At 49.3% G+C, this 16,203-nt stretch overlaps 3 protein-coding genes across 3 annotated transcripts; 1 reads left to right on the top strand and 2 right to left on the bottom strand.

Annotated features, from left to right (window-relative positions):
• Nucleotides 1–3,302: 3,302 nt before the first annotated feature.
• Nucleotides 3,303–5,044, bottom strand: VC83_03918 (uncharacterized protein; the record flags this gene model as incomplete). Its single annotated transcript, XM_024467556.1, has 3 exons — nucleotides 3,303–4,748; nucleotides 4,799–4,934; nucleotides 4,986–5,044. 3 exons carry the CDS (start codon nucleotides 5,042–5,044, stop codon nucleotides 3,303–3,305), a joined length of 1,641 nt encoding a protein of 546 aa, XP_024324764.1.
• A 250-nt stretch (nucleotides 5,045–5,294) lies between these two features.
• Nucleotides 5,295–6,077, bottom strand: VC83_03919 (uncharacterized protein; the record flags this gene model as incomplete). The annotated part of the gene is made up of 2 exons (XM_024467557.1): nucleotides 5,295–5,576; nucleotides 5,631–6,077. 2 exons carry the CDS (start codon nucleotides 6,075–6,077, stop codon nucleotides 5,295–5,297), a joined length of 729 nt encoding a protein of 242 aa, XP_024324765.1.
• A 666-nt stretch (nucleotides 6,078–6,743) lies between these two features.
• VC83_03920 (uncharacterized protein) lies at nucleotides 6,744–9,388 on the top strand. The gene has a single exon (XM_024467558.1). It carries the CDS (start codon nucleotides 7,541–7,543, stop codon nucleotides 8,777–8,779), a length of 1,239 nt encoding a protein of 412 aa, XP_024325001.1. The 5' UTR covers nucleotides 6,744–7,540; the 3' UTR covers nucleotides 8,780–9,388.
• Nucleotides 9,389–16,203: the final 6,815 nt, after the last annotated feature.

Consider the following 16,203-nt stretch of genomic DNA (forward strand, 5'->3'; position numbering starts at 1 on the left):
CGCCAAAATTATCTACCCTCACGACAAACATTGCGATAAATCTACCACAACATTAGAAATCAATTGAAACTACTCGGAGTCCTCTTCCTCAGAGGTGTCTATTACAATCTGACACGTGCGCGCATTGTGCCCAGTCTCACCACACTTGCCACAGCGACGGGCACGGGTTTCTTCCCTTGGCTTCCGACCACGGCTTGCCCTTATTTCCTGCTCTACCTGCTGCACAACATCCCTCTCATCCTGTAGCTCTTGCGCCCCTTGTTGACTAAGTGATCCTCCTTGCTGTAGTCGTGTTTTCCTAGCTCTCCGGCGCTTGCTTAGTACTTCATTTGCCTGTCGTAGGTTTTGGTTCTCTCCCTTTAGCAGTGCTAATTGATGCATTATTTGCGATGCACCCTTTGTAAACTGGTCAACAGCTGCATAGATTGAGGTTGGAGAGCTATTTTGATGGCGTGAAATCCGAGTTTTAATAAATGTAGACTGTGACATAGCTTCAATTGGGTTGTTTGGTGTCTGAGAAACCCAAGGTTGAGCAGTACCTGGGCGGGAGCTTGGAGGCGTTGGTGTCCTTAACTTAAGATCAAGTGTAGATATCACTCTCTCAGGGTCAAATGGAAGAAGCCCTGCCCCTCGGAACCCGCCTCGAATGTTACTTTCCGTCATTGTAGTGTTAAATGCAGCGTGGAAGGCAGGAAAGAAGTCATCCTTTGTAATATGAGAAATATGAGCCTGCATCATATCTTCAATTTGCTGACCATAGGCCTGCTTTAACGGGCCGAAACAGCCAACATCAAGTGGCTGGAGTAGATGAGAAGAGTGAGCAGGCATACAAAGCGTAATAATGTTGTGTTCCTTGCAGTACTCCTCAAACTCATCTGAGTGGTGGCTCTCATGACCATCAAGGACTAACAAGCGATAACCACCAACACTCCGGGCCTTTGTATGCTTCTCAAAGTGCTGAATCCAATCCATGCCTCTCTCGTTTGTAGTCCAGCCATTTTCAGTAACAGAAATCACCCAATCGCTTGAAAATCCACTATTCTCATACCAAGATGTAAGGTGGTTTTTGCCTGCAACAATGATAAATGGTGGTACTGCCCAACCTTGAGAACTAACGCCTTGGATTACTGTAACCCATTCCCGATTACCAGGCTGTACCTTCTTTGCTTTTGCCCGCCCGTCTGAGCTTGTTACAACCATAGCAGTTGAGATAACGCCCATCATAAACCCAGTCTCATCAAAGTTGTAGATATCTGCTTCATCGATACCATATTTCGCAATTGTGTTACGCACAAGCTCAAACCAGCCATTAATAACTTCTGGATCTTCGCACTTAGCCCTCTGGTAGTCGTATTTGCGCTGAAAGCGTGTCTGGAGCTCTACACGCCGCTTAACAAAGTTTGAAGCCCAACGCGACCCAACGCGTGACGCGTCGCGTGTTGCAAGTAGTCGACTTGCCATATCTTCAACAACAGACAGCCGAGGAGGAAACCCTTTGGCAGCTAGGTCGAGTATATACTGAACAAGGACGGACTCCTCTAGGTTAGTTAATTTCCGTGAGTTGGCTTGGATATCGCGTCGTGAAGGTACACCTTCTAGACGACGACCTAGCTTGCGGTGGTCCACAGAATAGATCCTAGCAGCAACTCGAAGGCGTAACTTTGGGTCGCTTTGCATAGCCTGGATAGCTAGCACTAATTGGCTTTCATTGTTTTTATGGGGCATGTTTTGTTGTTGAGGAATTTAACATTTAGTTGGGGGGTTTGGTCACCGCATCATTTTGGCGCTTTCGCTTGTTTGGCGCTTTCGCTATACATGTACGTTATCGGTATTTATATGTGGTTTTATTCTATCCCGGAAAATATATTGCACTAACGGAAATATCGTCATAATGAGGATCGTCTTAACAGGGGTTTGACTGTATATTACGATTTTTCAGAGTAATTTGCAACAAGACCGCTAGGGCATCTAGAGTAATATAGCTAATTAGAGAGTGACATTAAGTATAAAAGAGCAAAAAACCTTTCTCGACAATAAATTCGGCAGGAATCATCGATACCGTCGGGTGAGAGATGATTGGGACACCTGGTGCAGGTGGCACTATATCGGGTGGATCAGTGGACACGCGGCCCCTCGCCGAACAGATCTGGTTGAGCCAGGGTTGCATCATCCCGCCTTCTGGCGTTGTGGCAGTTGCCTTATCCACACCTAATTTATTTATTCTCTTTACTCCCTGCTTGCTCTAATAAACCTTCTGAATTGCGTTTCCGTTGATATTTCGCGACAACATCTTGTGGCGACATATTTATAGGTATTGGAAACGAAGTCATCTTACCACTATTTAGTAAATACCATTAAAGTCGGGAGTAAACCTACAATTTCTTTCTTAGATGGTGGGAAACATGGATTACCAGGAGATACATAAGTGTAATAACGCCCCTTCTGATAGATGATCAAAGCAACATCAGCGCCATATAATTCCCCATACTCATGTACCTTGTTGGTTAAAGTGCTTCTCCTTCTAGATGCATTCTGGCTTTGGCGCTTCCATACGTTACGCACATTTGGACAGAGTATATTGGACATGGCGCTGACAGACTTATGTCTCAAGTAATTTGAAGTGTTGTAGTTAAATCAGGATAGTTGTAGGGGTGCCGCTGGCATTTTATAGAGATCTAGTTGGCCTAGAAAACAGTTATTCTGCTGTTCCAAGCTTGTGCCATCTCTAGTGGAGTCCGCGCATCCCAATATGGTATAGTGCCACGTGCACTCGATGGACCTTCACTCGATGGTATCGATGATCCCTCACCATCCAACGGGTCCTTATCATCCTTTATCTGATGGTAGACCATCCGATGGTCCTAAGTATCCTGTACCTGATCGTATCATTGATCCCTCACCAATTATACACTGACTATACTCGCCGAGAATCAGAGTAGAAGCTAGGGCTGAGGCACCATAAATCATGTGACTTATCTGCCTAAGGCTGAACTTGCTGACCAGAATGGAGGCTCATTGCCTTGTTATCCAACTTTAACAATAGCTCACTTCTGACTTACGACTTTGACAGAAGCACTGTGAGTATTTGTCATCATCTATTCATAATGGCGTGAGATAGCTGATACTTACGATGGCCTGAAGTTCGTCAGACAAAATGTGAATCACGTGGACCTCGAGGACACTCCACGAACGGGAGCATGTAGGAGTTACGGAATTATACAGTCATGAAAGCGAAATATTTGGCTAAAGATGTGTAATCAATCTTGAGTACAACAAAGAATTTCGCACTTCCGAAGAGAAGTTCATATTTCAAGGATTTTCTCTCCCGCCCTCAGACTGCCGAGTTCGGTTTCAAGCATGATCCTTCTCCCGACAGTCTCATCCTCATCACCCGCGATCTGATGTAGCTCGGCGTCAGACATCTTGCTGATGAATTGCGGAGAGAAAATCCAGAGGGGACTGGTCTTGCCACTAACGAGGAAATGATCAACTGCTTGTAAACAGACAGCATCGACGAACCTCTTCCGGGCAACCTTGTAGTAAGACTTCAGCGTATCATGCAAATCTTGAATCGTGTGATCATCGTTGCTCATAACTACTCCTAATATGTCTTTCAAGCGCAAGAGCGGCTCTCCACCTCCCTCTGTCTGCCATGAGTTCAGGGCTTCAAGTTGGAGCTTCAGACGTGCTTCTCGTGCTTTGCGCACATTCTGTGCGAAATAGTGATTCATGGTCATCAAATTTCCATGTCGCTCAATCTCAACCAAAAAGGAAGCTTGCTCCAAAGCCTTCTCATATACCGGAAGAAGAGGTGGGACTAGCTTTTCCCACAGCCGTTCGCAGAGCGCATCGTCATTACAGCAGTACTGAAGGACCTTATAGTTGAAGTGATGGATTTTGCGTATCACCTTGGTCATGTGGTTCTGCGTGTGGAAGCCCCACGCCCGTGACTGTTCAGCAAACAGTGACGGCATGAGAGATGGATTGGTCGTGCCAATCTCAAATCCTTTTGACCGATTGTATTTGTATGTAACCCATTCCATTATGCCGTCCTCAGCGGGTTCTGGCAGCGGTTCTGCATGAGCCATAATGCCTCGCAACTCCGGATACTCTGGCGATTCGGTCTCAGGAGTCAGGGGTTGTGATGAGGAGTGGGCGGTTTCACGATCAAGGCTTTGATCAGGACTTCGAACAGGGCTGCCCAGAGAGAGGGCGTCATCTGTGTGCGTGGCCCCACCAAAAGCTCGAGTGAATCCTTTCCTGTGGATCGCCTTGGAGAAATCCTCGTTCATCTCCACGATAAGTGTAGCTAGTCTGAAGATGTCGTCTATTTCGAAGCACTCGTCTCGGTTGTAGTATGCATCGATGGCCTTCGCCGTAATCTCGCGGAATTTTGAAGCGACGTTGATGAGGTGATTTCGCTGCTCATATGCTGTCTGTCTCGCAGGGCCTATGATCACCAGCTGTTGCTCGAGCTTTCCTATCCTTCCACGAATATCCACGGCGACCCCTTGGAAATTCTGTCGAGTAACTTCAACCAATAAGTTGTTCAATCGGTGTTTCAAGGCTTTGATACCCGCTCTCTCCTTTGGAATGGAGCTCCAGGGATCTAGGGTGAAAAAGGCGACCTCTTTGGTATTACGCTCGTCGAATGTGATGCTGAGGTCGCTCTGACTCCTGTTACAAACGATTGTGTATCCGAGTTCAAACCGGCCTTTGCCCTTGGTATTTGTAACAAGCTCCAACACCTGGAGCCGTATCAGCAGAGGATCTCATGAGTTCACGAGCGCCCTCCAACCTTGTCTTCGGCTCCTTTGTCTACTAGGTCAGGCTTGGTCAATACTCCAAGCGTACGTTGACCATGAGGATCAGCATCCTCCGCCATTTGAATTATTTCTTGAGTGGCAATGTCGACGTTCGCAGGAACTACGGCTCTAATATCGGTAAGCAGCGTCTCATCGAATTAAATGTCATCGCATACTAACAATATAATACTTCGCGGGTTGCTCAGATGCTTTCCAACCATTTGCCTCACCAAATCCATGTCCACCTTCGTTGTTTGGCCTGCCGTGGGCTCTAATAGGTTTTAGCAAATCCGAAATGCACCAGCCTTGCATCAGGAGAGACCAGGGAGGTCAACGACACTGAAGTGCTCATATTCTGGTCCTGAGAGCTCAAACTTCAGGATATTATGAGAGAAGGACTCCATATCAACCTCACGATTATTCCCTGGCAATGGAAGACCCATACATTCCGATGCCTATGTATGACGGGCAAGGGTTAGCATTGCGGGGTCAGCCTTTGAGTGGGTTTACCTTTGCTAGGATGTCTGAGAAGGTTTTCTGGTCCAGAGCCTTCAATTGCATTTTACCGAACTTCGCTATCGCGTTTACCTTCGAGCCATCCTGCCCGTGAGCAGCCATGATGCTAGCTTCGGTCGTCAGGATTTTGGACCGCTTGAAAACGATCTGAGTTGGGAACCGGGTACAAAGACCGGAATCTCTTGGGAATGGAAGCCCGGTTAGTCCTTCGAGTACTGAACTTTTACCGCTCGATTGATCGCCAACGACGACAAGCTGTCATTGTCTTCATCAACATTGGCGGAAAATGAACACCAAATGCAACCTTACCTGTGGAAGAGATATATATTGATCCAACCGCAAATCGTATAGCTCATCAATCTTTTGCAGACGAGATTGGTCTTCGGCCAGCATCTTGAAGTTTGTACTCGCGAGATCGCGACAACAGGTGATACACGTTGAAGGTTTGGTATTTTGAGGAACGACGTATGCGCTGGTCAAGTTGAAAGACTCAACCAGCGCATGCGTGATGAAGTGGTCGGGTGATCGCGCTTGATTGCCTGGGGCCAACGGATAAGTGGAGATACCTTTGGTGCCAGTCGACGAGCTATGTAGACTACAGGAATTGTGTCCGATCTTAGAATTGGAGTGCTCTCTTGTTTTAACTTCAAAGATGGAGTCAAGGATTGCCTCAAGCTGCCCTCCTATGACCTTACGAGAGCGTGAAGCCCTAGATGCAATACAGCTTGGATTCTTGATTCCGCCTCTCCCAAGCATTTTCCAAGCAAGTGCGACACAGGTCTTGACCAAAGAGGTATGCCCCCTCGAAACTCTACAAATCCTCACTGACTTGGGTTCAAGTTGTTAAAAGCCTTCATAAATCGCCTATTGTCAACGATCTGTCACGACAGCTTGGCAAAAATACCGAACACTGATTGCTGGGGCTTGGAAGGTAACGAAAATGGCTTTATTGATCTGGGCAGCTGGGATCCGCGGCGCCAGACAAATCAGGATGTCTATAAGGTGACCGCCTTGCCAATTACAAGCGATCCCGGAAAACTTACACCTATCTATCCACAATGGGCAATTCTGGGGGGAGGGTTGCTGGCTTCAGGCATCAAATCTATTCACCTACCGACTAACGAAGTCTTTGAAATTCGAGAGTCTCATCTGCTGGTAGTGGTTAACTGTCGAGTGAAAGTTAGAGTCTCTAACAGGAGGACGAAGATTGAGGAAACAAGTAATACTATATTGATACCAGCAGATCTGAAGGTGGTCGATCTGGTGAAAGCGTTTAAGGTCATGGGTAATGTAAGCAGGGTCTTTGAGATACCAGACTCTTCGAGCAATATACAGACAAGAGATACTCGAACCGCCACGGACCTTGGTTGGAGGCACGGCACCGAGTTGAGGCTGGAGATGTTGTGAACAATTCAAAAATTCATGACTTTATATTTTAGAAGCGGTTTCCCACCACTCGTTGGCCTCCCACACAGTTTGCTTAGCCAATTAATCTCTTGCCTCTCTGCCCATCATCTTTATTGAACCACCGCAAAAGGCACGTTTGCCTCCACCTCCTTTAATAGAAAGCTCCGTCAACACCTTTTCATGCGTATGCCCTGCGCTTAGTTTGTGCCACAATGTCCTTCATCGGGTGATTGTAGGTTTCCGGCAACTCTCGACCCGTCCCCCGCCTTGTCTTTCTATTGAAAAGAACAACGAGAGACGCAGTACAAACTGTTCACGGTAGAATATTCTAGCAACCTGGCAACTATCAGGCCTTGATTCTAAAGCATGAGGCGGCACGTGACGTGGAATTACAACAGCTCGCCCATTTCGCTCCAAACTCGCCGGATTTTGGGTATCAACGCATGAGACTCAGCCAATCCCCTTTGTTGAGTATGTTAAACAGTTTCACATTTAGTGGAGGCTACCATTGGAGGCCGCACCATGCCTACAAGCTTTCCATGAATTATCTTCCAACATCGCCTTCAATCCTTCGATAGTACACAATAGCACATCTACTGCTCGAATACAGGGCGGACAGTACACGAAAATGTATAGCATGGCGACTGATCTAATGTACGCACTTCGGGAGGTCCCAGGGAAGGGTAAAGGACTCATCGCCACACGAAAGATCCCTATGGGTACGCGCATCCTCTCTGAAGAGCCCATCATCAGAGTGCCCGAAGCTGCTCCTGACACCCTTGCGCTACGAGCCTCCATAAACCAACAAGTCGATGCACTCACTCCGGACCAACGACAAGCCCTCCTCTCCATGCATAACATCCACGACGACGATGCTGCCTCGCGGTACCTGGGAATCATCCGAACGAACGCGCTTCCTTTTGGGGACTGTGAAAGGGAAGCGGGCATTCGTTAATGCATGCCGCATTAATCATGACTGTGACAACAATGCCCAGAAAAGCTGGAATGAGAACATCAATCGACACACCGTCCATGCAAAACGAGACATTGAGAACGGCGAGGAGATCACAATTTTCTACCTCGGTGTCCTCAACAACCGCAAAACCCGCCAAGAGGCTCTTCGAAGCAAATTCAGGTTTACCATCTTGTGTCGCCTTTGTTCCTTGCCGCCAGATCAAAGCCAAGAAAAAGATAGAAAGCTGAGTGAGATCCTTACGCTAGATGGTCTCATTGGCAGAGATGGCATGATGGGGATCTTATCGGCACCACTACGAAAACTTCGATACGTTGATCAACAGATCCGGCTCTACAATGAACTGGGTCCGAATGACAACGGTTTGCCAAGGGCATTTATCGACGCTGCACAAATTGCTATTACCCATGGAGACCTCGCCAGGGCACGAATTTTTGCTAAGAGGGCGGTGCTAGGATGGATTGTCCTCGAAGGCGACGACGGCTCCCAAGTGCTTCAATACAGAGCGCTGACCCAAGAACCCTCGAAGCACGAGTTATACGGGACTACAATGAAGTGGAAGACTGCCATAGATAACATTCCTGTGGGACTTGACTCGGGAGACTTTGATGATTGGCTGTGGAGGAGGGACAAGCCAAAACAACTCGGACAACCGGTAGACCTTCGCAACCGGACGACGTTCCCGGGTTTCAATGATTTACCAGACGAGAACGACGTTGATCTCGAATTCTACGCAAGTAGTGACGGGTTTACCTATCGACCACACCGGCATTGGTTGTTCTTGGCCGAGATTGTTGACTTCGCCACGAAATGGACGTCAAAGATGTTGAGGGCACGACGATTCCGCTCTTCTTCTATACAAACGACCGGGGCGATGAATTGGCACCTTCACAAGTTCAGAAAGGGTACACAATTGCGATTCTCTACGCAGAGCGTCACGCATTCATGTTTTCCGAACCGGGAATCCGGCTCGAAGAGCCTACGAATTTCAAGGTACATTACAGCTCCATCAAACACCACCAACCTAGTCTACGTCCCTAATCTAGCGCGCTTCCACAGATATTTCCACTATCGCTAGAGAAACTGCTACCGTTGGGCGACCGGGTCCAAAACTTCTCGATAGAAATGAATGGTACAAGAATATGTCATGGGTGTGATATGAAGGCAGCCTCCTTAAAGAAGTGTGCCAGGTGCTCGCTTTTTTGGTACTGTAACGCGGTTAGTGGTGATCTAAGCCTCTCCTGTTCGACTGGGATGCTGACTTGTAACAATCAGGCCTGCCAGCGCACTGGCTGGAATGACAAAGGCCACAAAGTAGACTGTAATCTTCTCAGGGATACTGATTTGAAGGGACTGTTTTCTCTCGACTGGGATAGTTTTGAAGGCTATGTTCAATTTCCTCTGAAGACGGCAACGAATTAGAAAAGCCTTGGCTCTGTTCAAGAGACTGGTAGTCGCAATAGCCTGTTGGTAAAAGATCTTTCGTATGTTCATCAAACGACACTGTAGTCATGTCATCATTAGGTGGTTGAAATAGGATCGCCGACTTTATACCTTCTTATAAGAATAGCTTTGCCGATGCTGACGTCCGCTAATAAGTTGTCGCAGCGTTGCATTAGTAAGATTTCATAGGCAGATTTCATAGACAGATTTTGGATCGATGGTGATACTCCCATTCTTATGAAATCTATACGCCGATTTTCGGCGGTGCCAGCCAAAGCCTTTCGCAGCATTCCACTTTCGACGGCAACCCCACCGTGCCATGCATGCAGGGTTAATCACGTTAGTGTCCGCAATTATGGGTCCAATTTAAATCAGAAGGTCTGTCTGTGGTGGATCAATGGGTGGTCCCGCCAGCGGGGTCCACGACAAAGTAACTTAGCGGGGTTGGAGTAATCCCTTGTCACTCAGAAGGTCAATGATCTCCCGGTGTCCGCCATGGGCCGTGCCATGTGCACCAGATGGACCTCCACCCGATGGTATCGAAGGTCCCAATCATCCTCGGTAGACCATCCGATGGTCCTAATTATCCTTTATCTGAAGGTAGACCGCCCCAAGGTTCTAACCATCCTTTATCTGATAGTATGTATGATCCCTAGAGAGCTCGTGCCGCTGTTAGACGAACAGCGATATTCTAGCCCGTTACAGAGAGAGGGGCTTGTGTGACAACCTTCAGTCGACGATTTGAGTATCATCTGTGCATGTCCCAAGCTTGGATTCTTGGCGCGTTCCCGTGCATTCGTGAAGCGTTGGGGTGGCGCCTCTGCATCGACATTTACTACTACGAGCTATGCTAGTACAAATGAACAGAAAACTGGAAACGGAGTACGGACGTAGAACTTTACTACTGCAGCTGTGGCAGTACAAATGGAGTACGATGTAGAAACGTACTATTACAGAGCTGTGGTAGACTCTATCGCAACATGAGCAACGTACTATTTTCATACATGTCTCTCACACTTCTTAGTAAAGACAGTTGTAGGTGATATGTATTCCTTAGGGTATGACTATGATATCCCACCACAAAGCAATTTAGACTTGATGTCAATATAGACAAACCAACTATCCTAATTGCACATCCACGAGTAGACACTGCAAAAGAGAAAAAAACGTATTTGAAGGCCAGCTTTCCCGATCCTTGCTGCTTATTTAGGCAGAAGATACAGTTCACCAGCGTAGTGGGCTTCTCAGATCACACGTAATTGTGCATATTTTCGATCCCTCCCCCGCCTCGAAAGTCGGATTTGAAATTGGCACTTGCCTCAATCGCGATGTCCAAATGAGATTTTCCCAGCTGAGTTCCGTCTTGTTCGGCTAGGGCAAGTGCTATAGACACCAAATTTTTGATCTTAGAGCCATATTAGTAACCATCTATCACTGCGAGGAGGGGACTTACATCCTGTAAGGAAGGCCATCACGTGCCACCACGTGAGGTCCCTTTCATAAGCGGCCCATAGGGCTCGGTAAAATAGGGCACAAGGTGCATAGATAAAAGGGGTTGGAGGCCTCGGAAGAAGGCCTCCAGTCAATAGTCGCTGTGTATACGTAGACCTATTGTGCTTACAGAATACGATACCTTCCTGCCTCCTGACCTGGTTCCCTGGACTCCCGTGAGACCTTAGGCTTACGCTTTACAATTCTATTGACTCTACCCATATCCAGCCTACTGGGTCAGGATGGCAAGTTTGGAAAGACGGATTACTCGAGCGACCTCGGGGGGAGCGACATCAGCCACCGAGGCCACCGTGGCAGCTCCAGGACCTACGACCCAAGAAATTGACGACTTGGTGGCCGACCAAGGCGGGAATATGGCCTCGAAGTTGGCCGACCTTCAGAAGCGAGTGGAAGAAGAGAGGGCCTACTTCAACACAATGAAGGAAGTCCTAGAAGTATTCCGAGGATCGCACGGTGACGATTACAACGCCTACCCTGAGGCGGTACGGGACTTCGCGAAGAAGCAAGCCCAGATTCAGGAAGAGAACTGTCGAAAAAGGCGACACCAAGATATCGAGGACGAGTGGGAAGGACCCCAACAAGAGGAGGAGGCAGAGACTGCCTCTACCGTATCAATGGAGGTCACACCAGCCCAGAGACCAATAGGAAGGGTCAAGGAACCTAAGGTATATAAGGGTGAATCCATCCGAGAGCTCAACGAGTTCATGGCCTCGATCCGCGCTATCTTCCGATACCAACCAAGGGTTTTTCCAACCGAGCAATCTAAGGTGGCCTTCGCTGCCCAATACTTGGAAGGACACCCTATGAAGGAATGGGATAACCGGTGCGCAACCCAAGGAGAAGGATACATAGATCCCTTGGATATCGCTGGGTTCGAAGAGTTTCTTCGGAACCTCCATGTCGACCCAGCCAACCGACAACGCATCGCGGCCTTGAAGTATAACGTCGCCCTACAACGGAAAGGGCAGAGCATCCGCAAGTTCGTGGCCTACCTTGAGGACCTCGAACGCGAGATGGAACCGTATACTGAATCGCAGAAGACTGTCCACCTTCTGACGAAGATTCACCCAGAGATGAGGCAGCGGCTCCTTGAAGGAGGGTACGCAGAGCGTTCCTCTACCCACAGGGACGCTATCGTTAATATCCTGGTGATGTTAGAAATGACAAACCAGTGGGTAACAGACAGAACTCCTACCAATGACAAGCCCAACTCAAGGGAAGGAAGGAATACCTCCCAGGGCAGCTTTCCATTCCGAAAGGGCAACTCTGGCAGCCACAGGGCTCCCCAGCCCTTGGCCCAAGGAGAAAGAACACCCTTCTGGAATAGACACCGCCCACAAGACCAGCGGCCAGCGAGAGGACAGGCCCCTATCCACAGTAGGGACGCTAGGCCAATCCCTAGCGGAATCAATTGTTATAACTGTGGCAAGGCGGGCCACCTCGCGAAGGAATGTCGAGGCCCACGCCAACACACAGGCCCAGGGGTGAGGAAATTGGACGCCTACACCCCTAAGAGGGAGTGACTCCCAGCAGAACCCCAGAAGCCTACGGCGCAGCGTCGAATGGAGATCGAGGTAGAGGTGCAGGTAGGGCCCGGATGGCACAAGGCAAGAGCCCTCCTCGACTCAGGATCTGACGCGTCCACCATCCACCCTCTGTTTGCCAAAGAGAAGGGTTTGGAGTGCCGGGATAGGGCACCGCCACGGGCAAGGGCAGTCGATGGAAAAGAGGTTGTGATATATGGAGCGGCCACCACCCAGGTCCGAGCTAGGGACCACTTTCAAAGGGAATGCGTGGTCGCCCAGACCCTCCTTTCCATGGACACCCCAGGAGTAGACGTCATCCTTGGGATGGATTGGATGACGCAGGTCAACCCCCAGATCGACTGGCGCGAACAGACCTGGCGCCAGCCCTTCGATATTGCGAGAGCCGAGGTGGCGGATATTGAAGAATGGGAGGAAGGTGATACTGCCTTCGTCTTGGCCTTAAACACAGACGATAGCGCGCCTACCCAATGCCCGAAAAAATACGAGGACTATATCGACGTCTTCTCAGAGGAAAAGGCAGAAGAACTGCCAGAGCTGGGAAGGAAAACCCATGCCATCGATACTGGGCTCCAGGAACCACCGTATGGGCCAGTATATAACCTATCGGAAACGGAGCTGGCCACGCTCCGTAAATACCTCGACGAGAGCGAGAAGAAGGGTTGGATCCGAAGGAGCGTAAGCCCTGCAGGCGCGCCCATCCTATTCGTTCAGAAGAAGGACGGAAGCCTACGCCTCTGCGTAGACTACAGAGGCTTGAATAAGATTACCGTGAAGAATCGACACCCGCTGCCACTGATCACGGAGACCTTGGATCGGCTCCAAGGGTCGAGGTGCTTCACAAAGCTTGATATTAGGAATGCCTACCACCGCATCCGTATTCACCCAGGCGACGAGTGAAAGACAGCGTTCCGTACTCGATACGGACACTTCGAGTACAGGGTGATGCCTTTTGGATTGGCTAACGCACCTGCAATGTTCCAAGCGTACATGAATGAGACCCTACAAGGGTTGGTTGACACCATATGTGTCGTATACCTTGATGATATCCTCATCTACTCCCAGAAGGAGGAGGAACATGCTGACCACGTACGAGAGGTCCTAGGACGCCTACGCGAGGCGAACCTATACGTGAAGCTCTCAAAGTGCGAGTTTAATGCCAAGAAGGTAAGCTTCCTTGGGTATATTGTCACGACGAAAGGGGTGGCTATGGAAAGCGACCGGGTTGCTGCAATCGCCGATTGGCCAATACCTAGGACCCATCGAGAGGTCCAGGTGTTCCTCGGCTTTGCCAACTTTTACCGGCGCTTTGTAAAGCAATACTCCTCCGTGGTGGCCCCAATGACAGGCCTTATGAAAGGGGCAAAGGCAGGCAAGCAGACAGGCCCGTTCGTGTGGGGGGAGGAACAGCAAAGCGCCTTCGGCCAGTTGAAGAAGGCCTTCACTACAGCCCCCACACTGGTCCATTTCGACCCATGCCGTAGAATCAGGCTCGAGACGGACTCGTCAGGCTTTGCGCTCACTGCGAACCTGTCCCAATTAGTGGAAGGAACTAAGCCAGAAGAGAAGGGCGAATGGCACCCAGTTGCCTTTTTCAGCAAAAAGCTAGATCCAGCAGAGCTGAACTATGAAGTCCACGACCAGGAACTCCTGGCGATCGTGAAGTCCTTCGAGCAGTGGAGACACTACCTCGAAGGAAGCCAGTACCCAATTGAGGTCCTAACAGATCACAACAATCTGAAGTATTTTATGGAAACCACCGCCCTCACAAGGAGGCAAGCGCGGTGGGCGCAGTTGTTATCAGCCTATGATTTCCACATCTCCTATCGAGCGGGAAAAACAAACCCAGCAGACGGTCCATCTAGGAGACCAGATTATGAGGGTGAAAAGGGTAGCCAGAATGTGATGCTACCGACCCTTAAGAACAAGCTCCAAGAAGCCATGCAGGCAGGAGGTATCCCGCAGATAAGTCGGACGATAACAAGCCAAGAAGGCTTTCAGATAGGAGAACCTAACCTACAGCGTAGGAAGGCAAACGCTAGCAGCGTAAGACTGGGCGATGACCATAGTAAGGACACCAAGAGTCCAGGTCTCGTTGTCCCTCGGGTTGCAGTAGCTGCTGTAGCCAAGGGAGAGAGCGCCTATAGTGCTGCGTCTGAACCCCTAATAGACTTGATCAAAACCCTCCAGGCGACTGACGAGTTAGCTGTTAAAAGGGCCAAGGATATTGGGTTGGCGCGAGCAAAGGGCTCTTCAGATTGGAGAGTAGACGATGCAGGCATCCTACGCTTCAAGGGAGCGGTATACATACCTCCCAATCAGGCAGTGCGGATGGAAATCTTCAAGATTTGCCATGACGACCCACTGGCCGGGCATTTTGGATATAAGAAAACCCAAGAGTTGATCCAACACAAATACTACTGGCCTGGCCTCAGCGAGGAAACCAGGGAGTACGTACGGGGCTGCGATAGATGCCAGCGCATCAAGCCCGTGCGGCATAGGCCATATGGCAAAATGCAGGCCTTAAGAATGCCCTCGAAACCATTTGAATCCATAAGTATGGACTTTATCACGAATCTGCCCCCAAGCGTAGGGGTGGATCAAGGCAAGGCTTCAGACTCCATCCTTGTGATTGTTGATCGTTATACTAAGGTGTCCAAATATATACCCTGTAGGAAAACCATCACGGCCCCAGAGCTGTCTCGCCTCTTCCTTGCATTCTGGGTAAAGGACTTTGGAATCCCAGCTGAAATAATCACGGATCGAGGGAGTGTGTTCACCTGTCACTTCTGGTCAGCGTTCTGTTTTCACCTCAAAGTAAGGCGTAACCTATCGACCGCTTTCCACCCTCAATCCGACGGCCAGACCGAGAGGCAGAATCAGAATATTGAAGCCTACTTGCGGATCCACTGTAATCAGCACCAAGACAACTAGGTGGAACTCCTCCACTTCGCAGAATTGACTGTTACGACGGAACAAGAAGGCTGGCCAACTACAGGACAGGAAGGAGGGAGGTCGCATGAGACCGACCCTGGTACCTGGAGGGGCAGCGGGGAATAGTAGTTCCGAAAGTATCACGTGACGGACTCGCAGGATGATGAGAAGAGTCCTAAGAGTCCAGGACTCCGAGGACTCGAGTGAGTTCCCAAGAGTCCACTAGGCACGTGACGGACTCGCAGGATGATGAGAAGAATCCTAAGAGTCCAGGACTCCGAGGACTCGAGTGAGTTCCCAAGAGTCCACTAGGCACGACGCCACTATATAAGTAGATAGTATTTCCTTAGATAGGAGCTTCGTGCTCAACTCAATACAGTATTTGTTATATACTAGTAACGTGTTACTTGAAGCCTTTGTGTCTGATCCCCTGCCTCCTCTGATAAGTAAACCTTTACGCAAGAGAACCTCTGTGTCTTCTATCGTTTAGAAGTCAGCGTTACATTGACCTACAATAACGCCTTCCACGATTCCATCCAGATGTCGCCAAACCAGGCCCGATACGGCATCAATATAGACCTAAGACAAGGGATCGAGGACGACCCCACCAGAAGGGAAGTGCCAGTCGCGAAAGATCGCATCAACCTGATCCTGGAATTGCGACAGGAGCTCGAAGAGGCGTGGAAACAGACGAAGGAAGCCCAAATACGAGGCTACAACAAGCTGCACAAGCCAATGCAGTACGTGGTAGGAGAGAAAGTATGGCTTTTGGCCAAGAATATCAGAACCACCCAGCCAAGTAGGAAGCTTGGGCACCGCTAGCTTGGCCCGTATGAGATCACCCAGTGCATCGGTAAGCAGGCTTACCAGTTGAAGCTACTGCCAAGGTATAAGGCGATCCACAACGTGTTCCACGTGTCCTTACTAGAAAGGTATTGGAAAAACACAGAGGAACCCAACCCTCCACCTAGCCCAGAAATTGTGGACGGTGAGGAAGAATACCAAGTAGAAGCGGTCCTAGACCACAGGATAATCAAACGAGGCAGGGGCCAGAGAGAGGAATACCTTA

Source organism: Pseudogymnoascus destructans (genome assembly GCF_001641265.1).
Source record: "Pseudogymnoascus destructans isolate 20631-21 unplaced genomic scaffold scaffold_8, whole genome shotgun sequence".
In the NCBI taxonomy this organism is placed as follows: domain Eukaryota; kingdom Fungi; phylum Ascomycota; class Leotiomycetes; order Thelebolales; family Thelebolaceae; genus Pseudogymnoascus; species Pseudogymnoascus destructans.

What these genes read in the sequence shown, in the direction of transcription:
- VC83_03920 (XM_024467558.1), top strand. Translation starts at nt 7,541, where the DNA reads ATGCACTCACTCCGGACCAACGACAAGCCCTCCTCTCCATGCATAACA.